This window comes from Nansenia antarctica (genome assembly GCF_963989245.1).
Source record: "Nansenia antarctica genome assembly, chromosome: 5".
Classification (NCBI taxonomy): Eukaryota; Metazoa; Chordata; class Actinopteri; order Argentiniformes; family Microstomatidae; genus Nansenia; species Nansenia antarctica.
In genome coordinates this window covers 15,851,466-15,875,565 of record NC_137690.1, presented here as the reverse complement: position 1 = coordinate 15,875,565, position 24,100 = coordinate 15,851,466, and the positions used below count along the sequence as shown (strand labels likewise).

At 44.1% G+C, this 24,100-nt stretch overlaps 3 protein-coding genes across 7 annotated transcripts in view; 2 read left to right on the top strand and 1 right to left on the bottom strand.

Moving 5' to 3' along the window:
• Positions 1-7,260, top strand: part of LOC308157213 (somatomedin-B and thrombospondin type-1 domain-containing protein) — a gene marked incomplete at both ends in the record, with an annotated part of 15,006 nt that extends 7,746 nt beyond the window's left edge. Inside the window, 4 exons of the mRNA XM_080530723.1 lie at positions 3,193-3,378; positions 4,047-4,137; positions 6,896-7,054; positions 7,155-7,260. Of these exons, the coding sequence (XP_080386849.1) occupies positions 3,193-3,378; positions 4,047-4,137; positions 6,896-7,054; positions 7,155-7,260 (542 nt within the window). The remainder of the gene's footprint in view (positions 1-3,192; positions 3,379-4,046; positions 4,138-6,895; positions 7,055-7,154) is intronic.
• A 4,722-nt stretch (positions 7,261-11,982) lies between these two features.
• On the bottom strand, positions 11,983-15,568 carry snap29 (synaptosome associated protein 29). The gene is made up of 6 exons (XM_080531153.1): positions 15,526-15,568; positions 14,487-14,715; positions 14,071-14,267; positions 13,811-13,896; positions 13,602-13,706; positions 11,983-13,221 (listed from the first exon to the last, which is right to left on the bottom strand). Exons 2-6 carry the CDS (start codon positions 14,712-14,714, stop codon positions 13,061-13,063), a joined length of 777 nt encoding a protein of 258 aa, XP_080387279.1. The 5' UTR covers position 14,715; positions 15,526-15,568; the 3' UTR covers positions 11,983-13,060.
• Positions 15,569-17,624: 2,056 nt separating this feature from the next.
• The window catches only part of pi4kab (phosphatidylinositol 4-kinase, catalytic, alpha b), a 29,938-nt gene continuing 23,462 nt past the window's right edge, over positions 17,625-24,100 (top strand). For 2 of the 5 annotated variants that reach the window (XM_080531278.1, XM_080531279.1), the window contains exons 1-14: positions 17,625-17,738; positions 18,962-19,055; positions 19,632-19,720; positions 19,975-20,047; positions 20,173-20,438; positions 20,602-20,668; positions 21,353-21,501; positions 21,659-21,724; positions 21,831-21,927; positions 22,015-22,206; positions 22,345-22,445; positions 22,720-22,849; positions 23,461-23,590; positions 23,967-24,062. In XM_080531278.1, coding sequence (XP_080387404.1) covers positions 17,640-17,738; positions 18,962-19,055; positions 19,632-19,720; positions 19,975-20,047; positions 20,173-20,438; positions 20,602-20,668; positions 21,353-21,501; positions 21,659-21,724; positions 21,831-21,927; positions 22,015-22,206; positions 22,345-22,445; positions 22,720-22,849; positions 23,461-23,590; positions 23,967-24,062 — 1,649 coding nt within the window. In that variant the 5' untranslated portion in view covers positions 17,625-17,639. Of the gene's footprint in view, positions 17,743-18,953; positions 19,056-19,631; positions 19,721-19,974; positions 20,048-20,172; positions 20,457-20,601; positions 20,669-21,352; positions 21,502-21,658; positions 21,725-21,830; positions 21,928-22,014; positions 22,207-22,344; positions 22,446-22,719; positions 22,850-23,460; positions 23,591-23,966; positions 24,063-24,100 lie in introns of all 5 variants that reach the window. The other 3 variants (XM_080531280.1, XM_080531276.1, XM_080531277.1) reach the window with 3 other exon arrangements.

Sequence of the window (24,100 nt, the reverse complement as noted above, 5' to 3'; positions counted from 1 at the left end):
CACCACAGTTAGCTAATTACCTTGTGACCCCTGGTGGCTCAGGGGTGAGACCTACAGCAGCCCCACACTAAGCTCTGTGTGTGTGTGTGTGTGTGTGTGTGTGTGTGTGTGTGTGTGTGTGCGTGCGTGCGTGCGTGCGTGTGTGTGTGTGTGTCAGGGAGGTAAAAGCCCCTTGGTCTCCCCTTGGGTGCGGGAACCAGTTGACCTTTTCAGCCCCCACAGCCTATTTGCCTGCCCTCAGCATTAAAGTTCTGCCTGCACTGGTGTTTCCTCCTGAAGAGTAGAGGAGAGGAGAATTTGAGGAACATTGTCTAGGCTGGCCTGTGAGTTGGAAAGGACTGGAGCTAGAAAGGCAGAGAGGAGATGCATGAAACATCATGTTGAGTTATGGTAGTCAGCAGTATAGGTGTTATAGAATAGGTCTTAATAGCCTTAAAAGTGTAGCATGTTTTTTTTTCTTCACGTTGCTGCCCTCTTTGGTGACACTGGAAATCACAAGTGTTTAATAGCAGCAAAACACACATTGTACGTAAAGGTAGTACTTGGCCATGATACTAGATTTTAGAAAGCACCTTTTCTGGACAGACACAGCACTCTTCAACAAACATTCTTTATCATGCGATCTCCTTCCATGAGTGCTATCAATTTACAATGGCTATTTACCACTATTTTAAAGCATAAATGTACAAACTGGACCTTTATCAAACATGAGGTTCCTTGGCCAGGGGTTCGGAGTGTTGAAGAAGGATGTTTGGGAGTACAGTGGGAGCTGGGAAAGGCATTTGTTGCTGTGTGTGTACAGTATGTATATATGTGTGTGTGGAATTCAGGAGCGCGCTAGTGTGTGGGGGTGTGTGTGTGGGTGTGTGTGTGTGTGTGTGTGTGTGTGTGTAGTACTGAAGGGGGGTGTATCTGGGAAAGGCGAGTGTCAGGTGGGCAGCACTAATGCGTAGGAATGCAGAGATTCCACAGTGGCTTTGTGTATCGCCCGTGTCACTGAGACAGACAAACCCCCAACGGGACCATGGGAATGAACGGAACGGGCGGCACTTTGAAAGTAAAGGCCTGGTTCTCTCTGTCACTCTCTCCGTCTCTTGCTCACTCTCTCTCTCTCTCTCTCTTGCTTGCTTTCTCACCTTTACTCACTCACTTATTCTCTCTCTCACTCTCTCTGTCACACACATACTCTCGCTCTTTTTCTCTCACTCTTACACACACACACACACACACACACACACACACGCACACGCACACGCACACACACGGCCACACACTCACTCACACACACACACTCACACGCACACACATACACACACACACACACACACGCACACACACACACACACACACACACACACACACACACACACACACACACTCTCATAGTGGTGTGCCAGCGGGGGCATATGGGCTGAGAGAGAAAGATTAGAGAGAGAAGGGGATTAGATCCAGTTATGGTATATTTATCGTCTCATTCTCTATAACTTTACAATTGGCTATGCTGCTGTAGAGTCGTGAAGTTCAAGCTGTGCGCACCTGCCTCCACTATACTATACACTGTTCTTTAGTATTAAACCTCTCCACACTTATTGCACAGGAGAATTTATTTCCAAGACCAACTCCACTTTGCTGTGACATTTTACTGTGAGTCTGGGTTTGGGTCTGGGTCTGGGTCTGACTACGTTGACTTGTTTATGAGGTGTGTTGCTCTTGTAACAGGCCTGAACACAGGCCTGTCTGCTAGCATTACAGCTCTGTCTGGCTAAGCCAGGCTTGATTACTTTGGACATATGGGAAACTGCTAGCTTTGATCAGAGCAGCCATCTAACTACACCCTGTCTCCTCCCCCCACCATAACAGGTTACATTGGAGCTTTGATGTGCGTGTGTGTGTGTGTGTGTGTGTGTGTGTGTGTGTATGTATATATGTGTGCCCACACAAATTCAAGTCACCTCTGTGTATGATACTGGTGTCCTCTGGGTCTCATACACATGTAGCCTGTTTTTTGTAACCTTGTCCCTGGAAATGGAACAGGACCACTTTTCATAGAGGTTCCCTCTCCCATATGTTTACCTGGGGTGTGATAGTCTCCTCTATAGAGATTAGCAGATGGTAATGACCGATCTCTGTCACACACCTCAGTGGATTGTGTGTGTGTGTGTGTGTTTATTTTCTTGCTGTCAAACTCCATGGTTTTATCTCTCTCCTCCTCTCTGTTTCTCTCCCTTCTTTCTCTCCCTCCTTTACCTACTGTATACTCCCGATTTGTAGCAGCACAAACAACAAGTACACATGTGAACACGGAGAATGATTGATAATAGCAGGCTGTAAAACTATTTTCTCCTGGTCCACATTCATAAAATTTTTAAAGGGAAACTGTACACTACTTGTTACAGACCTGAACATGTTTTGCTTTGTAAACATTACCCAAGATCATGGGTAACGTTCAGTGGTGGTTCATGTAACCCTTCAGCAGCTGATTCCCTGCCCTCTTGTGTGTGTTGCGACTTCAAACGACCCCCCACACCCAGAAGGACTTAGCCAGGACTCCAGGTGTCTCCACACCACACACATGGGCTGAACCTGTGTGTGCATCTGTGTATATACTGTACATGTTAAGTGTGTGTGAGACAGCTGTGTTGTGGAGGAAATTGCTCCAAGCGTTGCCCTTTTTGTGTGTATGTGTGTGTGTGTGTGTGTGTGACACAGAGAGAGAGAGAGCTCTGCAGAGAAGATCATTTCCTGTACTACTGGCCTTTATCTAAGACGATAATTAGTACTTTGGTCATGCGTTCCGTCAACTTCCTTCCCCTCTGTGTGTGTGTATAGGTGTGTGTGTGTGTGTGTGTGTGTGTGTGTGTGTGTGTGCGTGTGTGTGTGCGTACGTGTGTGCATGCGTGTTTGGCTGTGTCTGAGAAAGAGGGATGCTGTGTTTGCAAGTTAGAATTCTGGTTAGGGTATTGTTACCTCCTCTCCTGGTCTTTTTCTCTCTCTCTCCTCCTCCTTGTCCTCCATTGCAGCCGTTGATAGGTCTTGCTTACCTTTCTTTTATCCGCTCCTCCAAATATTTTTCTCTCTCTCTCTTTCTCTCTCTCTCTCTCTCTCTCTCTCTCTCTCTCTCTCTCTCTCTCTCTCTCTCTCTCGCTCTCTCTCTCCATCCCTCTGCTGATCTGTCTGTCTCTCTCTCCCCAGCAGCCATTGACTGTGTAGTGGGCTCCTGGGGTCCCTGGTCCCCCTGTACGTCACCATGTGGGGTGGGCAGCACCGAGAGGGGTCGCCTAGTAACCATTCCCCCTAGAAATGGTGGCACACCCTGCCCGGACCTCAAACAACGTAGAGGATGCTTTGGACACAACTCCATATGCAGCTCCGCCAAAGGTAAGGTGTGTGTGTGTGTGTGTGTGTGTGTGTGTGTGTGTGTGTGTGTGTGTGTGTGTGCCTGTGCCTGTGCGTGTGTGTGTTTGTGTACGTGTGCATGTGTGTGTGTGTGTGTGTTCATGTGTTCATGTGTTCATAAGTCTCTTTGTAATTTTACATTTAATCTCAATATTCTCAGAGGCACACTTGATGACAGTTTGTCAGTCAACAGTCTACTACAATCATGGTTACAAGCATTTGAACACATGTTGCTTGTGTTAAAGCTTTATCTTCAACAGCTGCACTATTTCAGATCCAAGTGCCAAGTCCCAGACTAGAATAACTTTCCTGGCAATAAAACATCAGACTTTAGTAAAGTTCCCACAAGTTAATTAAAACATGAGTCATTGTAAACGGCTGAACCTGTTAATTTGGTTCTTAATTTCTCACTTTTAAATGACCTAGCAAATTGAATATGCAAATCACAAACACTACAAAGAGTCTCAATTATCTCCATTGGGCAAAATGTTTTGCAGCAAGTTGTCCATTTCAGACATTCAAATTGAATTCCCCAATTTAACCAGGTGTGTGTGTGTGTGTGTGTGTGTGTGTGTGTTTTCCATAGATGTTCTCTTATGGTCCTTGAAGTTCAGATGAGTGGGTTTAATTGTTGCCCCTTTCCTTCTCAGAGGTGGCCAAAATCCTGCCTGACTCATTCAAGAGAAACTTCAAGGACCCCTGGAGACGACCACACATGCTAATGAAAGAAGAGAAGCCCAGGTAGGATCCCTTACAAGCACAAAAGGATACATCTCAATAGTTTAAAATGGTTTCCTCTCTTTATCTCCTTTCCTTCATCTGCACTGATATACAGGATATAACATATGATAGGTGTAAACAATATGGTGAATGCCTGTTGATACCTACCGGTATTTGCAATCAGGTTTCACCAATCTAGTTATTTCACGTCATTAAGGAAAGGATTAAGGAAAGGAGATGAGGAGAGGAGAGAAGGTAACATCAGACTGCTGAGATGCACCCAATAAACTGGCACTGAACCTTTTGGCTAGTTGGCTTCCCAGGTCTGAAGTGTTCCTTCCCATTGTTCATACAGACCATGAGAGGTTGCCTTATACAACAGTAGTTCTCTCCAAGTCAGTTGATTACTCGCCTGGAACACCTAAATTGAATGCTCTCCAAATTGTTTAGCTGGTATCAATTTGTCTCCTTTATAGTTTTGACTCTCTTTCAAAAGCCATTTTAAGAATAACAAGAAAGGGAGAGACAAGACACGGCCAAGGTTTCCTTGACATGCAAACCAAGTCTTGAAATAGTTTTGGCTGTCAAAGATAAGACCCTGTCATTGAATATTTGCCTGATGAGCTGACCTCAGCCCAGTAATGTGAGAGGTGAACAATGTTTAATCTGAGTTGATTGTGGATGGGGTTTACACTGGAACAATCAGACGCCAGGGAACGCAAATCAAGCCTAGTTTCCAGAGATGAGAGCGGAAAGCCTCTCAACCAGATTGAAGTTGACATCGGATATCTTTGTTTTGACTGAAGCATTGGAGGACTGTAGCTGCATTACTCACACGAATGGGATCCATTAGCCCTGGATGACATGAGTCTTACCGTGATTTCACACACACACACACACACACACACACACACACACACACACACACACACACACACATGCACACACACACACACACACACACACACACACACACACACACATACACGCACACACACACACACACACACACACACACACACACACACACACACATACACCACACACACACACACACACACACACACACACACACTCACACACTGTCCTACACAGCACAGTGTTTTATTTGTATAGTATAGTATAGTGGATAGTGTACATAGCCTTTATTTATGTAAACCAGCTCCTTTCCCTTCTTGTTTTTTTAGTTTTTTTCTTTCCTAGCACCAGGGGAGCCACCCCTCCCAAATTTCGTTGTTTGGTACCTGTACTATATCAATGACAATAAAGACCATTCATTCATTCATTCATTCATAGACACACACACATCTAGTGTAGCGACACATTCCCACCCGTGTTCTAGAGGGTGACCCAGGAAATTAGACACTGTAATGGTGTTAATCTGGACTAGGGGGTGTGAAATCATTCTTAACCCCCCACCTCCCTAATCTCTGTGACCAGGTCAACTGTATTCTCATTTGTGATTAAAGGGATGGACTAATACTGCATGACTGGGTCTTCCCTCTCAATCCCATTTTATATTACTCATTAAACACGAGAGATTCAAGATTTAATGAAGGGTAAATGGATGGAATATTATTAGTAGATCCAGAGTTGCTGAATGTACAGTATATTGCTCTCAATATACTTACTTTTCATTGTGTAGTAAAAGTGTTATGCACAACTGGGCTAAATTGTGTTTGAAACAAAAACATTCTGTACAATTTAGAAGCAATTTGTTTGTGTGTGTGTGTGTGTGTGTGTGTGTGTGTGTGTGTGTGTGATTGCCATCACTGTGTGTGGGATGTTCCTAGGGGGAGGACTGGGTATTAGATTAGGTTCTGCATGAACAAGCTAAAGCCTAATGAAAGGAAGAAAGAAAAAGAAAAGATGTTAAGGAAATCTCATGTGTGTGTGTGTGTGTGTGTGTGTGTGTGTGTGTGTGTGTGTGTGTGTGTGTGTGTGTGTGTGTGTGGAGGGTGGGGGGAGGTGTTCCGAATCCCCCCAGAGTGGCTTTTTGGTAGTAGGATTCATGTTTCACTGCACAAAACATTCTGTTCTGGATGCTGCTTAGTCACAACTGAGGGAGGCAGAGACAAAACAAATATAATGTGGAAATACTGAGCGATTAAGTCCTACAAGAGAAAATAGTTCAAGGAGGACTGGTCCTAAAGGTACATAACAGACTCACCCTGCAGATAGGGGGTGACCCTGACCCTGTTGGTATACTTTTCAAATGCAACCTTCCATCTTCCTTTCCTGGATGTACAGTATTTACTGATCAATCACATCGCAGATGTGTCAGATCACTGATTACTTCAAGGGGGAGAGAAAAGAGGGATGCATATTCAAAGTGTTCAAACGGGGTCTATACAGTTTCTCTACAATACTTACGACATCTGGTAGTGTTCTGCGTGGTGAAGTAAACAGGGGCATATCTGAAGGGCACATGAGCCATTTTGGCTGGGCCCAAAAGGACAAGATGAACCTTTAGTGGGAGGCTGGGTGGGGGCGTTTGGTTCTGACCCAGACAGACAGGATAGCGGCTTGGTTTTCTTCTGTAATCTAAGGGACCAGCTGTGTGTTTTGGCTAGGAGAGTGAAGGGCTGTTTGTAAAACATCAAGTTCCTGACTCAGTGTACTGTCTTGCAGATGAGGTCTCCAAGTATAGAGCTGCTGTATGGGTTTTATCAAGGCTTTAAGAATGACCAGCTCCAGTCTGTCTGCCTGTCTCCCCTTCTCTCTTTCTCCAGTTGCTGTATTTGGGTAACCCTCTCTCTCTCCCTCCCTCTCTGTCTAGTTACTGTGTGTATCTGCGAGTGAAGCAGGCCAGTGCAGCGTGTAAGCTCAGTCTGTGGAGTGCCCAGCTGGTGAGAGAGAGGCTTGTCTGTACTGAGTGTCAGAGTGACGCCATGGCAACCACAGACCGCTGTGGCGGGGACGGCATACAAAGCACCAGGTGAGTCACACACCTTACAATAACAATTTCCTTCTACCTGTCATATACAGTATATCTGCAATATGATAGAAGTTGTCACATAACTGAATTATGTTTTCAGAACGTTCTGGACGGCAGCATCAGTCCCTGGTTGTCATGGCACCTGGGTGCGGGAGTCTTCCTCTGAGGGCTGTCGGTGTCCCCCCTACTCTGTACTGTTTGTGTGAGCCGTCATGCCAAACCACCCTACGCAGGGACATGGTTGCCCCTAACAGCTCCTGCTCAACCAATGGGAACCCAGCCAGCCGACCCGGACCCCTCCATCACAGGTTACTGGAGGGGTGACTCATGGAGATCAGCAGTTTCCTGCCACTTTTCTCTCTCACCTCATATACTGTATACACTCTTTCTAATAAGCACACAAAAACACACACACACACACACACACATACATTATATACCTATATACTACAGCCACAAGAATTTGTACCCTTTCTCCTCCAAAGCACAACAATGTCTATATGCCTTTTTACCTCTTGAAACTTTGCTATCTACCTCCATGAATGCAGCTGCATTTGATTATGCATAATGTATAAATATATAAATATATTATTTTGCTTTATACATTTTCTACTTTTATGTGTGTACTATATGTACATGTGTCTACAATAGTTTTGTGTATGAATGCTCCAGTGTCCCTCCACGTCTACCAATGTTTCCAGCTACAACCCAGACTAACGACCCACTAGAAATAAGCTTCAACTCACCAGTGGGTTCATGGTTCTCACTCACCATTTGGTAGTCTGGGTACCTTACTGCTTCTATATTCAGCAACAGTATACCAATACTCTTCCTTATTTGGTAGGACAATGACAAGTTGTCATACGCATGGGGTAGTTTGATAAGAAACAGTTCTATTTCCAAAATGTATCTCCTAGACTGGAGCACCCCTGCTTCAATATTTGTGTTTCGTATCATGTTGTTCCCATTGTTAACCTTTTTTGATCGTTCTCTGTCCACATCTACAAATCAAGAATTGATCACCAGGACTGAGCTCCTGAATCTCAGGGGTTTAGAATGGAAACCTTGGCCTCATTTTAGATAGTCTTCAGTTATACTGTGTAGACACTGTTGCCTGGTCTCATCTCATGGTCAACGACTTGATCGCTTAAAGCATCAGTGGAGTTGAACCCATCCAATCCTTTTAGCCATCAGTTATCATGTATGAGAGGAAAAAGAGCCATTTAAGAGAATTTGGACATGGACCTGTCCTGGATGGGCCCCTGTCCTGTATGGATTCAGTTGGATCCAGACTTGCTAGGGAGGCCAGATAATAATGACCGGACGTCCATAGCTCATGAGTAGAGCTGTCCCTCTCCACCTCACCTCCTGGGACCCTCTGGGACAGACATATGTGTCCGTCTGACCCTGCTCTCCTCTCCTCCCTCTCCTCCTCCATTTCCTCCTCCCGCTTCTCATCTAACAGGTGTCAGATATAAATCACTATTGTCCACATTCCTGACCAGAGGGAAAGGGTCAGTCACTAGACCCAGTAGACCCACTCCCACATCTCTGGCCCTGTTTAGATATCAAGATTAAACATCCCTCCTTCCTCCCTTAACTGACGTAATCACAGATCTGAGAAGGTTGGACAGGTGAAAGTGGAGCGCAGGGCCGCTGCTTTAGTAGTACTGACGGGTGACTGCTGAGTGCCAGTGGAAGCATGGTTTAGAGTGTTGTTGAATTAATTCCTTGCTTTTACTCCAATCACATGCAGATCACTGATTGTCAAGTAAGGGAGGAAGGAAGGATGCATTTTCCAAGTATTGGAACAGGGTCTCTGTGTCTGTAGACCCGACCCCCTTGTCTTCTCTGTGTGTGTGTGTTTATTTATTTTTAATGAAGCGATCATAAAGTAGTAGCGCAGCACCACATTATCTTGTACACTGTCCATCGGAAAATAAACAAATATTCTGACTGTAACCGTTCTGTCTCCTGTCATGTTTTGTAATTTGAGGATTTATTCAAGCTTTAATGCTTTATTCTAAATGCGATTCTCCTTAACCCTAGAGCAGTATATATATATATATATATATATATATATAATGTATAATATTGTTCTCTTAGACCAAGAGAAGGTCAATGTTTTTCCACATTTCTGTTCTTGTAGCATCCTGTGACTGGTTCGCTCCCTACCACCATTCAGAATATCATCAAAGACTGTCTGCTTGCTCCTTCCTAGCAATTACCTGTGTGAACATTACCTGCTGTTCTCCATCCTTCCTAAGTATATCCCTATGGTCTGACCACACCAGGTACTTAACCGTTTACATGCACGCATCAATTATGGTTTAAAGCAGAGTCCAGCCATATGCACATAACAGTATAACAGCACGTATATACATCAACACATATTTTGTTGCGTTCTTGACATTCCCTGTGGTGCAAATGGACCGATAATTCCTGATGATTGCTACTGTGTGTCACAGATACATGTGAGGTAATCATGTCACTCGTTTTGTTTGTTTTTACATGTAACTGTCAGATGATGTAACCGTAGGAGAGATGTTTTGATGAAGACCCATCAGGCCGTACTGAGTGGCCCCATGTTAAACCTTAATGCATTATTTGTCCATAACCCAGGGTGTATCTTAATAATGCCAAAATGGCTTCACCTCCTTCTCTCTTATCCTTCGTCTGCACTGACGTGAAATAACTAGACAGGTTTACCCAGAATCTCAACAGGTATCTATTAATATTTCTTAAACCCATCTTGTCTCTCTCAGATCTGTGCAGATGGAGGGAAAGTGGCTACCTGAGATGCAGCCTTTGACAGTTCACCTCATTTCCTCCCTTATTGAGGTGATATACCGTACGCTGCGGCCCAGTTTGTTGAGCACCAGGGGAATGCCAAAAGGTGTTGACACTGACCACAGCAGCCTGGTCCTGACACTGACCCTTAAAGGTTATAACTCTCTCTAATGTTTATAGAAGACATCACTGCTCAGGCCACTGTTTGAGCTATGACGTAACATATAACATATCAGTCCACCACATGTTAAACCAGTGCCACCTCCACCCCCAGGTTACAATGTCAGGTCACCAAAATATTGACAATGCAATCAATAAAGTATGAAGGATTTATTACCCCCACTCCAATAGCGATTCATATAGCACCTTCCACATAACACTGTACTCCAGTCCCCAGAGTTCTCAGGCACTTGGACCTCAGCCCCTCCCTCACCCACCCCTGCCCCTCCCTCACCCACCGCAGCCCCTCCCTTTTTACTATCACCCCACTCCCCCTCCCTCATCCCTCTCTCTCTCCTCCCTGAACTCCCCTCAGTCAGCACAACTCTTTATTTTCTCTATCTACAACAGTGGCAATAGACTGGTGCTGTCAGCCTGTCAGTCCATGGCCCTCTGAAGCAGGCTTTACCCCTATGGCGGCCCTGCCCCTGACGCTAGCCTGCTTTCCAATGGGCAGGAAGGCCCATCTCTGGCCCAGTGCCTGATGGGCTCCGACAGCAGTGTGTTCTGGGATTACACCTACTGAAAAGAGGGGCATTCCAGCACTGGCGGCCTTTGTCGCAGCGTGGTCACTGTTTGCTTTCGACAGGGCAGCTGTTCAAAGCCCTAACGGCCTGGCGTGGAGGGAACATGCGGGGGGAAACACGGGGGAAGACTTCCGCCGGTTAGTGGCGTACAGTGCCACTGCCACTACCACCTAGTAACATGCACCCCCCCACCCCACCCCCTATTGATCCCTGTTGACTACAGATGGCATCTGTGTGTGTGTGTGTGTGTGTGTGTGTGTGTGTGTGTGTGTGTGTAGTAGGTGTTGCCACACCTTCCTCACGTCTGCTGTTGTTGTGTGTGTAAATGTGTGTGTGGTGTAACCTTCCCTGTGCCTGTGTTGTGTTTGTTTGTTTGTGTGTGTGTGTGTCTACTGTATTTAGCAGGCCGTTCTAATGAGAGCTTGTTGCATCTGCAGAAGCAGATGGCCTCACACGAAGGAATGATAATGAATAAGCAGTGGGCCCTGCAGTCCACACAGGGAGAAGAGAGGATCACAGCTGGTACACAACAGGCCTAGCTGTAAACAGACACTGGCCAGAAGGAATCATGGTGAAAGATTAATAAACATTCCCCATCATTATTGGTCGAGTGCTTTAGGGTGTTGTCATAGTTCAATACAAGACTCCTCACTGTGATTATGAATTATTCAAACTTCTGATCTCATTCCTATAGTAGCTATAGGAAAAAAGATGACAGCTCACGAGTAGTGATACCTATGGTTATGGTCAACATTTCAAGTATCAAAAGGATGCTCTGAGGATTCAAGGGACATTGTCAATGTTGTTTCTTGAATTCAGTCAGACATTCATTCAAATGTTTCTCAAGCATCATGTTGTCAAGTCACTACCAATCTCTGACCGGACTGTCCTACTAGTTTGTCACAACAATGGGGCCATCTAGCGGTGACTTTGTGTCTCTACATGTTGTTCAGGGAAATTGCAGACTACTCAGCAGCATAAATGGTATGCAAACTCACTTGTTTAACACACAATGGGCCGGTTTCAGAGACAAGGCTTAAGCCTAGTCCTGGACTAAATCACACTTTCAATGTAAAATCTCCATTGAAGATGTTTTTTAGTCTAGGATTAGGCTTAAGCCTTGTCTGTGAAACCGGCCCAATATGTAATATCTGAAGAAGTTGCACATACTACATTAAAACACTCAAGACATTGTTTAGCTGGATACTACTGTACTGTACTATCTAAGATAATGTATAGGTAATGTACATTTATATATAGGCAAGTAACTTTAAAAAAAGGGATCTACAAAGACACAAAGTTTCCAGTCAGTTATTCATTTCATTTATATTTCAACAATTTGTGTGTCAATGTGACATAACAGTTGTGTTTCATACTGTATTCATGTGCATTCATACAGACAATAATAAAGAAGACTACAATGTTTATTTAATTTGTATTGCTTGTTGTTATCACAAAGCATATTCACATTATCTCTTACACATCCTCCTCATTCACATCACAAATAAGTTACACACAAATTGATGATGACAATTTCATAAAAGGAAAAAAGAAAAGAAAGCAAATAAGAAAGAGCAAAGAAAGGAGGCGATTCCAATTTCACACATTGCAAATCAGTCCATAAATGATCACTTGTGTTGTTGTGAGATTACAGTAAGACACCATGGCACAGAATAAAACTAAATCACGTGGATAATATACAATATATATTATACATAGTAAGGCAGAGGTTACTGGAACTTGATTCTCCTGAAAGCTGAGGACAAATTACGGTTCTTGTACATTTCATAAGGTCAGAGATTCAGAGAGGTGACAGGGCAGTGTGTTTTTATACAAGGTAATCGGGGGAACTGGGTGTGCTATCACAGGAGAAACAATCAGGAAAACAAAACAACTCAATATTCCAGTGTAGACCAAACACTTTGTTCAAACACTCATTTATTTGGATAGGGGACACACCAACCAGAGTTAGTGCTAACTCCATTTCAATCCAGTCGGTTCAATAGATACATTCATATGTATTTTAGAGTGCATATTGACAACTTGCTGGGGACTACAGCTGGAAATTAGCCAAGTAGGCTAAAGCTGCTCCATTTACTGCATAGTTAATTAATGGGGACTGTCCATTAAACTATAAACTAAACTAAAATTAAATTTCTGAATTGGTCAGTTTTACCTTGAGGATCTTCAATTCAATTAACTGAATTGTGGTGGATTTGGCCATGAAAAACCCCAGTACATTAAATCTTAATGATCCCAGTACACATAGATCCAAGAATCTTTACTTCTAATCATCACAAAGCACAATCATCAACATTTAATTATACAATTAAGGACACTGCTTACATTTCTCACGCTCACACTCTCTCACACACACGTGCATACAGAGTTGCTTTAAAACTTTGTGAAGATGAGTTGACCTGTCTCTCTCTGTGTCTCTGTTGAGTCTCAGTGTTCATGTTACAGTCTTTTACTTGAGATTTTTTAACTGCTGATTGGTGTTGTTAATCTTGAGGTCCATCTTGTCCACCTTGCCCAGCAGATTGTCCAGAGAGGCGTCCTGATCCTCAATCTCAGACTGGAGGCCCAGCCCCAGGTTCTTTAGTCTGCCCAGGCCCAGGCACATGTCATCTGCATAGGGGGACAGGTGGCCATGTTACAATGACATGAAAACAAAGCTAAACTGATGGGACTAATCCTCTGGGCCTATATACTAAAGAAAAACATAAACAAAGGGATTTAAAGGAGACTTTATTGGCGACTTCTTTATAAAAAATAAAAAATAAAAAATAAATCTTGTTGCTGAAATGTCAACAAGAGTTTCCATCCTGGGGGGTATTCCATCAACGTCAGAAAATCCAGGCTTATTCATCAAATGTATCAAAACATCCAACATATTCATCAGATTTATCAAAACATCCAGGCTTATTTTGGCAAATCCCACAAGACTTAACAAAAGTAAGTCTGGATTTTCCTTTAGCGACGTTGAAAAACACCCAGGATGTTCTCACCTAAATTGTTGTCCAGCGTCTGGTGGGCAGCTCTAAGCTGTTTGTTCTGAGGGTAACCATTCTGACTGGACGAGCTGTCATCAAACGATGCGGAGGCTCCGAATCCTAACAAATTATAAACACAGGATGAAATGAGTTTCTGAATGATAAACACAGTCAAAAGGATCATCAGTGTGCTCTTGTTCTGCGGCTCCAGTGTGGACTCTTACCTCCAGTGTCCAGTTTTCTCAGGTTAGGGTGGCTCTCCTGGTACTTATCCTCGTGGGCTTTACTATGAGACATTGCGTTCTGCAATCTGACATATGAAATAGCCAACACTTAGAAAGGCAGTGTTTCAAAGCAATATAGAGAGGACCAAGCAGTCATTATCTTTGAGCATACACTAATGCATTTATACACTTCATGATCTAACCAGAGACTAATGGTTATAGTGGAGTGGAACAGTGGAGTGTTTGGGACTGAGCCTTACTTGCTGCTGGGCTGGTAGGGAGTTGGCTGTTCTGGTGGGGGCTTGGTGGTCTCAGGCTTGGCCTTGAAGTAGTTGACCATGCCTCCCCACACACTCTTGATGCTGTTGATATGCCTCTGGCTGGTCTTCAGGTCCTGGTCCATGTTGTCCACCATCCTCTCTGTCCTCTTCAGAGCCTCCCCTTGACGCATCAGCTCCTAAAGAGAGGGATAAAAGAAGGGAGAGACAAAGAGAGGTAGAGAGAGTGAGGAAGTCTGATGTTGTTCTGTGTTTCCCAGCTGATTTCAGCTAAAGAGGACTCAATTCTCAAATCAACAATATAAGAAATTGATTCCAGTTCTCACATTTTATTTTTTACACTGGACGCTCTTAAGAGAATGAGCTCCTGGTGAAATCTATTGCTTTATAAGACATACTTCTGCAGTCTCAGTGCCCATCTTCTCTGACTCGTAGATGAGACCTAGCGAGCGATGGCTGCTGTCCACGGCTGACTTGGCTGTACGCATCACTTCCTGTTGTAAGTATCTTTGCTTCCTCTCCGCCTCAGTCATCCCATCATCGGGATCGTCAAATCCCCTACTCGACCCACACGCCTCCTGCTCATCATCATCTGCAAACGGGTTGTGGGATTTGGGGTACGCCATCCTTTAAGGAGATATGATGTGTTAATGGTCAGTAATGGACAGTATTGAAATTGCACAGTGCTAAGCCATGTTCATTCAAACTAGTAGCTACGTTTTTTTCTCAAAAAATGCCGGTTGAGAGAGGACGCTGGCGTTGCTTGTTCGCCGCCTGAAATCTAGGTGTAATTCCAGTATACAGAGTAGATAAATCTAGGTGTAATTGCAGTATACAGAGTAGATAAATCTAGGTGTAATTGCAGTATACAGAGTAGAATAAGATTGTCCTACAAAGACACTTCGATTTAGATTAGTAATCTAAAAATGTATTAGACCCCTATACTTTCTTTTTATTGATTTTTTGTTTCTTTTTATTATTACTACTCGATCCTTTCAGTTTGTAAAACGTTGAGTGTCTAGAAAAGCACTATTTATTCATATGAATGAACTGGCAGCACTAGTGTTGTGGTTAGATAGCACACAAAAAGTTGTTAAACTCAACTGATTCAACTCAGCATTTAGCCTACTTTGACAAACGAATTACAATAATAATATACACGTGCCATCCAAATGGGGGAGAGCAATAGTGGGAAAATAAATGACCTACACTTCTTTGTGTGAAACAGACACAGCAGCTATATTTCTGCTCAAATGACACGACCTGACAACACAGCTGGCTACAATGACAGCTAGCTAGCTTAACTTAACCACACCCCGCGATGGCCATACCCACATCAACACAACACTCTACTCCTTAAACAATAACATATACGCAAGTAAAAGTAGTTAAGTTAGTAATAATAAAGCATTTAACTTTCAGGAGAGACACACGTACCTCTGATCGGGGTCTGGTGAAAGGTTGTTGTTCGAGCTCAGCTGACTAGCTCGGCTGGTATCTCCAGAGACAACAGCTTCCTGTCACGTTTTAGTGACGTTGCAAGTATGTATGGAGCTATTTTAGTGCCATCAGAAATTGAATTGTATTTGACAGATTGAATTGAATATGAGCACAAATTGAATTGTATTTCACAGATCTGAATTGTATTTGACAGATTGAATTGAATCTGAGCACAAACTGAATTGTATTCGACAGATTGAATTGTATTCAATTCAGTTTTCATTATTTTCATTCAGTTTTCAAATTCAGTTTCTCTAAATACAATTCGTTTTTTCTCAAAATACAATTCAGTTCTCTAAATACAATTCAGTTTTACTCAAAATGCAATTCAGTTCTCAAAATACAATTCAATTTCTGATGGCACTAAAATAGCTCCATAAGTACGCTTCATACATTTGACAGCGTTTATGACACATTTTGTCGTAGAAACGAGACACGAAATGTATTTAGTGAATTTAGTGAAGAATAAAACAAAAATACCTCAAAATATGACACAATGACACTCTCACTGAATTCCATACTTTCACCACATAGATCCACATAATCCCACAGCTGTATGTATGTTGTTCTGTTTGTCCTCTCAGACTCGCCGTACTGCAGCTCACGTCTCCACGACTCTGCTTTCCCCTCGGAATTTTCGTTCTCGCTCGGATGGTGAGGTAAACATGTCGGCGCAGGGAGGAGGAACGAGAGGCTTTTATTTCAACACAGTTCTGTCCCTAGCCCGCTCGTTAGCGACACACCTACCCGCACCGGTTGAAAAGGTGAGAAATAATTCAACGTCAACCTTTTCACTGAATCTGAAACAGATATGCAGTGGTTAAGTTGAACAAGTGTTTCAACACTTCCGCAGGCGGTGGTTACATTGTATCGGTGATCCATTTGACAGGTGTCAGTGTGGCATGCCAGATTTATTTCACCTGGGTGAGTCAGTGTAATCGTTCACCAATTCTAATGTCACACATGGAAGTTAGTAGTTGCCTGGGAAGTAGTTGAAAGTTCTCAATTTGCATGTTAATAGATGCTACCCGAGGCTGCCTCCAAGTATTGCGCACTGCAGTCAAACAGGTACTGGTGTTGAGTTGTCAGAGGAAGACTCACCCATGACGTCTTCAGTTGTACTAGTGTTCAAATGCAGTAAAGTTGCGCTTTCCTCTCTGAATTAAACATGGAAATAATTCAATTTAAACGGATATGATGCATAGCAATGGCATCAATTAGGGTTGGGTGGTTATATGGTTATACCGTAAACCGCGGTCTTTGAAAATACTAAATAGCAACAGTATTTGTCAATACCATCATAAAACCCGTCAAATTCAACCGTTAATTGCTATATATAGGCTATAGCCTGTTTGTCCAGCACCACTTTCTTTCTGTGGTTGAAGATGCTATGGAAGTGACGACAGAACTTTTTGTAAAGAATAATTCGCCAAATAAATAACCTGTCCAAAAAATACGTGTCACCAATACAATACACTCGTTGTCAATGATCAATGTCGCCCAACAAACTATTGATAGTTGGCTTAATCAACTCCCTGTCCCGTTTATGGCAGTTTAGCATATCAGCAAACATCGGTTATCTCTTGAATCATCAAACAAAAACGTATGAGCAGTGCTCACTTCTTCAGTAGAATAGAGATTGTTGAAAGACAGCGTGAGTTTGCATAGGTAGGTTACACCTCAACACCTAACACCCCATTTGTCCAGTTTCCGGTGGATAGCCAAGGTCTGCTGCTTTCCTGCCCACTTTGAGAAGACTACTTAGGGTGTGCAGATTTAAATTGAGTAAGAGCTGAGCCAATGCTTTATTTGACAGCTGCCCTGATATGGTATGGCTCCATGTGGTGTTAGACACCATAACATGTGGGCAAGCCACATCAGGTCTTGTCTGACTCCAGCCTCTATGCCTGTACTGCTGTTGCCAGTACAACTGGTCTCAGCATGGTAGGTGAGTGCCTGACCTGACCTCAGTGCTGGTTGCCCTGTTGCCGTGTTGCCGTGCTGCTGACTTGTATGCCCCTGGTCTCTCTCAGGTCCAGAAGCTACAATGCATGTGCCCTGTGGAGGTACGGGGTGTGTTCACTCTCGATGTGCGGCGCAGAGACGCTGTTATCGCACTCGCTGTGTTCCTAGTGGAATCTGATCTGCAGGTAGGTGGTCAGGGATATGCTCAGTAGATTGATGTTTACAAATGCAAGCATAAATATTTTGTAGAACAGAATTGGTAATTCGATGTCCATCATCCTGAATGTTTAATTCCCAAGATTACACTGTGGGCCAACCTGAGCTGATGTACACTAATAGGGCAGATTCCAATCCAATTATTCAATGCACAGTCCTATTTCAAACACATCGGCCAGATTAAGCGACCAGCCATTCCCTCATGAGGTGAATAATAGCGATCTCAGTCCAGTCCACACTGATCAGCACAGTAAGCTCATTCCCTTAATCTGTTGGAGCTTGCCATTAGACGTGGTGCTGGCTGTGTAAGCTACTAAATCCATCACAACAAGACACGTTATGTAAGGTCTCTCAGTCATGAGACTTACACAGCACACACCTTTGAGAAAGCATAAATCCTCCCACAGACACACACATCCTCCCAAGCATGCGCGTACACACACACACACACACACACACACACACACACACACACACACACACACACACACTCATTCCATTTGACAGTACATTGACTACATTCAAATGTTTGTCATTTAGCAGACTCTCATCTAGACCGTCTAACAGGAAGTACTAAGTAGGCTACATTCAACCAAAAAGCAAACACACTACATGGCCATGGCCATCCATTGCATGTTCAGATTCAGAATACTATAGTAAGGGAAGATTCAACTCGTTTCCTCCACCATTTTGGATAGAAATAAAGCAAAGCGTGGCCAACGCAAGTGAGTTCTACTAAGATACTTATTTAACCTTTATTTAGTCAAATAGAGTGTTATAGTAACATCTTACTCTGCTACTAAGATACTTAGGGCCAGTTTCACAGACAAGGCTTAAGCCTAATCCTGGACTAAAAAGCATCTTCAATGGAGATTTTACATTGAAAGTGTGATTTAGTCCAGGACTAGGCTTAAGCCTTGTCTGTGAAACCGGCCCATAGAGTTATAGTTCTAACATCTTACTTTGCTACTAAGATACTGTGCGTGGATGCATGTGTGTGTGTGTGTGTGTGTGTGTGTGTGTGTGTTCAATTTAATTCAATCCAATTCAAACAGCTTTATTAGTCCCACTAGGGGCAATTAGTTTAGAGCAGCTCATCTACTGTAAGTTGTGGTCCTTTTAAGTTGAGTTAAGTGTGTTCAACGTGTTAAGAAGTATCACTGTGCTTTACTGTGTTGCTTTACCCCGGCAGCACAAAGACACACTTGTCTCCTACCTGCTGGGCCTGTTGAGAGGGTTGCCACGGGTCCAATGGATCGAAGAGAGCTCGGGAAAGAAAGGGAAGGGTATGGACAATCCTCTTAGTATACTGCAGTGTTTCCCCTAGGTTTGCTGCCTTGGGGGGGTGGCATGGACCGTGGCATGCCCCCCCCCCCCCCCCCCCCCCCCCCAGGGGGTAAGATCCTGCGACATACCCGGGGGAGGGTCTTGCCACCTACATACCCATAATAATTCCTCTTTCTTGGGGGGGCGGGGGGTTCCGTTAGGGGGGCGGCCCGCCCCCCCAAGGCAATGGTAGGGGAAACACTGTACTGCATTTTTCATCAGGAATTAACCTCTACCACTGTCATTGCAGGCTTATTATATTATATTAGCATTGTCAAAGTGTCGTGACACTGTATTGGCATCTATCCAGCATATGAGTAGTATTGACATTATATTTTCAATGTCATTGCAGTCTGACGTAAGTCTCATTCTGCCATATCAGCCTTTGATAAGGCCCTGCATGTGTTTACTGTTTGATCATTTGACTGACCCTTTTTTCTCTCTCTCTAACTCTGCAGTTCTTCTCTCTGTGTTCTTACTGTAAGTAATCCTGTTCTGTTTAACTCTGTCTGTGTTTCTCTCCGTCTCCCCCTCAGAGTCTCTCCCTGTAGCAGAGAATTTCAGCTTCTGTCTGGTGACCCTGCTGGCAGATGTGGCCCAGAGAGACCCAGACTCCAGGCCCCAGGTCAGATCAGAGAGCTATTGTCTTACACCTCAGGGTGCTACAGTGTTATTCACTTCAGGTCTCAGGACAGCTCAGGATTTCAATGCTGGTCACACTATAGCATTTCAGTTCAGGGTTGTGAGTTAGGGAGTTAAGTCTTTCAGATTGAATGTAATACCTTTATTATCCATTCAAAATATAAACTTTTCTTCTGCCCCATGGAATTAACAGTATGAGCAAAATTTAAAGATTGACTTCCTTTGCTGTGTCTTTAGATTCTGGAGGCTGTCATGGAGGTCATGCAGGGACTTCAGGAAATCTGCCAGACACCCGAGAACCATGATAAAGGTACACACACACACACACACACACACACACACACACACACACACACACACACACACACACACACACACACACACACACACTTTCGAGATAGTGGCAAATCTGACAAACCACTAACTTCTCTCCAGTCTACCTGTGCAGGTATCTTGTCCCTTGCCTGCTGGGTGTCACCCGGGCATTTGGTCGCTATAGTAACACAGAGGAGGCTCTGCTGTCCAAGCTTTTTCCACTGGGATCCCCCAAGGCCCCACTGGTCACCGAAGAAACCGAAGGTGTGCGGCGAAGGTCCTTCAATGACTTCCGCTCCATCCTACCATCCTCACTGCTGACAGTGTGTCGTGACAGTGATACTCTACGCAGACGTACAGCCACACCCACGGACGCCTCCTCACAGGTGTGTGTGTGTGTGTGTGTGTTTTCTCAGCTGTGAATGTGGGACTATTAGTCTAATTTTAACATTGGGAAAGTCTTTCCACGGTGATATTCTCTAAGTATTGCATGAACTGACATTGTGATATGAGAAAGAACGCTGTTGGATAAAATGAGTTGTTTGATAGGTCAGTCCGGACCCTGGAGGCCACTCCCCCTGCTCCCCTACAGCCTCTGGCGCGAACTACTTTGAAGGTGAAACTAAATCATCATAGACACATACTGTATGAACAACACTATGATTAGTGAGGAATATATGGGATGAATCAAAACATTCACAGCACTTAATCAAACTGTGTGCAGTTAGAATTTAGGATCTGTAATTGCTTTTTCACTGGCCCAGTATACACTCCACTGAGAAATACATATTAAACCTAGCTTGAATAATCACTTGGATAGAGTTGATTAGCTGCATGAAAATAGGCCAATGAGATAAATGCATCTGAATTACAACATTTGCAAGTTACTGAAACACTCATCTACTAAAACTGATGTGTGTGTTTAGTTTAGTTGAGCTTACTGTGGTTGGGAATGTCAGGTGTGTGGGTGTGGGTGTGAGTGTGGGTGTGGGTGTGTGGGTGGACATGCACAACAGTGTGCTCAGCTGTTAGGAAGGCACACCATTTTTCAGGAGATTACCGTAAAATCATTGCATAATCCAGACAGAATTGCAGCCAGATGGTCTCGAAATATTGGGGTGTTTTTGGCTGAAGTGTCTCGATTTTGTGTTGTGAAGCAGAGTTTGTGTTGTGAATATCTCTGTGCTTTTAGATTTCTCTGTCAAACAGGACAGGGATGAGCGTGTTGATTTTAACTTGACCACCTATTTTCTCGTTCTTTTCTCTCTTTCTTTTCTCTCCCTCCCTTTCCTCTCTTCAGGCTCGTATCTTCCAGACAGTAGCTCTGTAAACCCAGACTACTACTTCTCCACTGTCAGCTCCAGTTTCTCCATGTCTCCTCTCTACATGGGGGAAGGAGAGGGGGAGGTGGAGGTGCCTGTAGACCTCCTCAGACAGCTCCTCAGCATGGTACAGTACCACACCACACAATATGCATGCCCTACTACTGTCATTAGTAGCATGGATGTCTATTGCCATATTTCAGCAGGACATATGTGGCCATATTTCAATTATTACAAATAATTACAATTGCATTTAAAAAATCTTACTTTTTTTCCACGTTCAGGTGAAGCGGTTTGTGTCTGACTCGCTCCTAAAAACACTAGACGCCACCATGGTGGAAGTCACAAAGGTAGACCTAATGTCTCTACACACCAGCCTTGTGTATCCATATATCTCACCATACTGTGCCACAAGAGATTATATTTATGCTGTGTCTTTTCTTTTATTATCGGCAGGCCAATCCTGGTATTAAGCTCTACTATAAAACCTTCAGTGACCCTCTCTACGTCTGCGTGTTCAAAATGCTGAGGGACACCCTATATTACATGAAAGGTGAGATGATGTGTATAACGCCTACCAGTCGCTCCCCTTAATGTGGTTATACACATGTAATAACAGCCCTCTCTTGCTCTATTCCAGCCCTGCATCCAGGGTTTGTGCGTGAGGTGCATGACTTTGTCCTGGAGCAGTTCAGCAGCAGCCAATCAGAGCTGCAGAGGGTTCTCCACGACGCAGAAGGGCTGCCAGGGGAGCCCAGCCCCCTCAAGCTCCGTTGCCAAGCCAACGCTGCCTGTGTTGACCTCATGGTGTGGGCCATCAAAGACGAACAAGGTAATGACTCATTTGGTGGACCGAAATAGATAGTAATAGATAGTGTTCTATACTGTACTGTACTGTAAGTGTCAACTTCTCTAGATTGTCAGTACTTGCGATGCCGACACATCCACCTCTCCCTCTCTTCGGCTGTAGGAGCTGAGAACCTGTGCACTAAGCTGTCAGAGAAGCTGCAGTCCAAGACTTCCAGTAAAGTCATCATAGCACACATGCCCCTCCTCATCTGCTGCCTGCAGGTACTGCACTCTACCAACCTCTGTCTGTCTCTCTCTTCCTCCTCATCACGTGCCCCTGCAGTTCTCTCCTCCAGGCAGTGAAAGAAACGTTCACTAGCTCTGTACATAACAACAAGACTTGATGGAGACACGCAAAACAGATCATTGAAATTAAAGGTCTGTTTTGTCTCTGTCTCTCTCTCTCTCTCTCTCTCTCTCTCTCTCTCTCTCTCTCTCTCTCTCTCTCTCTCTCTCTCTCTCTCTCTCTCTCTCTCTCTCTCTCTCTCACACACAGGGTCTGGGGCGTCTGTGTGAGAGGTTTCCAGTAGTTGCCCACTCTGCCACCACCTCTCTCAGGGATTTCCTGGTGGTCCCGTCCCCTGTCCTCATCAAGCTCTATAAATACCACAGCCAATACAGCACTGGTAAATTCCATCCTGTAGAGAGCACAGGTTCCCATAGCAACACCAACAAGCATAGCACAATTACCCCCATGCAAATAGGAAAGGTGGGGTACAGGGGTACAGGGGTGCTGCAGGGATAGTCAGTTTACCTGATCCAGTTTGGACAGTTTAGGTAATGAGAGTTACCATAGAGTGATGTGTGTGTGTGTGTGTGTGTGTGTGTGTGTGTGTGTGTGTGTGTGCCTGTGTCTGTGTCTGTGTGTGTGTGTGTGTGTGTGTGTGTGTTTGTATGTGTCTGTGTGTGTGTCTGTGTCTGTGTGTGATGACTCTGTCGATCCTGGTGAAGGCACACATCACAATCAGATTACATCTATAGATCTACTGATTGATTACCTTAGTGGAAGCACAGCTACGCTTAATCAAAAGACAAATCAAGTTATTGATTCCAAGCCCTAAGGTGTGGACCAGTTACACTTGAATTACCACAGCTGTACTACTCTGCTATGATTTCGTGTAAGATTAGATTTTTTTAATAGATTTTATATAAAAATAGTGTACTTCCTGGTTTAATAGAGGTTGTTTATGAAAGTACAACCGTAGCATCCCTATCTCTCTCTCACACTCTTGTCTAGGGGCAGGAGAGATCAGGATCAATGTGACCAATGAGCATTCTCAGGCCACCTTCAACATGCTGTACAGCAGGAAGGACCAGCCTTCTATGTACGAGCAGCTCCGGGACATCTCCATAGACAACATATGCAGGTAAGACACACCCTGCCCTGTTACCCAGGTCACTCACAGTAGGCACAAACTGAAGAAGAAAGTGTTGGATGGAAAACAGAAATTATATATATTTTCTCTCTCTCTCTCTCTCTCTCTCTCTCTCTCTCTCTCTGTCTCTGTCTCTGTCTCTGTCTCTGTCTCTGTCTCTGTCTCTGTCTCTGTCTCTGTCTCTGTCTCTGTCTCTGTCTCTGTCTCTGTCTCTGTCTCTGTCTCTCTCTCTCTGTCTCTCTCTGTCTCTCTCTCTGTCTCTCTCTCTGTCTCTCTCTCTCTCTCTCTCTCTCTCTCTCTCTCTCTCTCTCTCTCTCTCTCTCTCTCTCTCTCTCTCTCTCTCTCTCTCTCTCTCTCTCTCTCTCAGGTGTCTAAAGGCCGGTCTGACTATGGACCCAGTGATAGTGGAGGCCTTTTTGGCCAGCCTGTCTAATCGTCTCTACATCTCCCAAGAGAGTGACAAGTAAACAATTTGTTTTTGTTTTTGAAGTCTTAAAAACA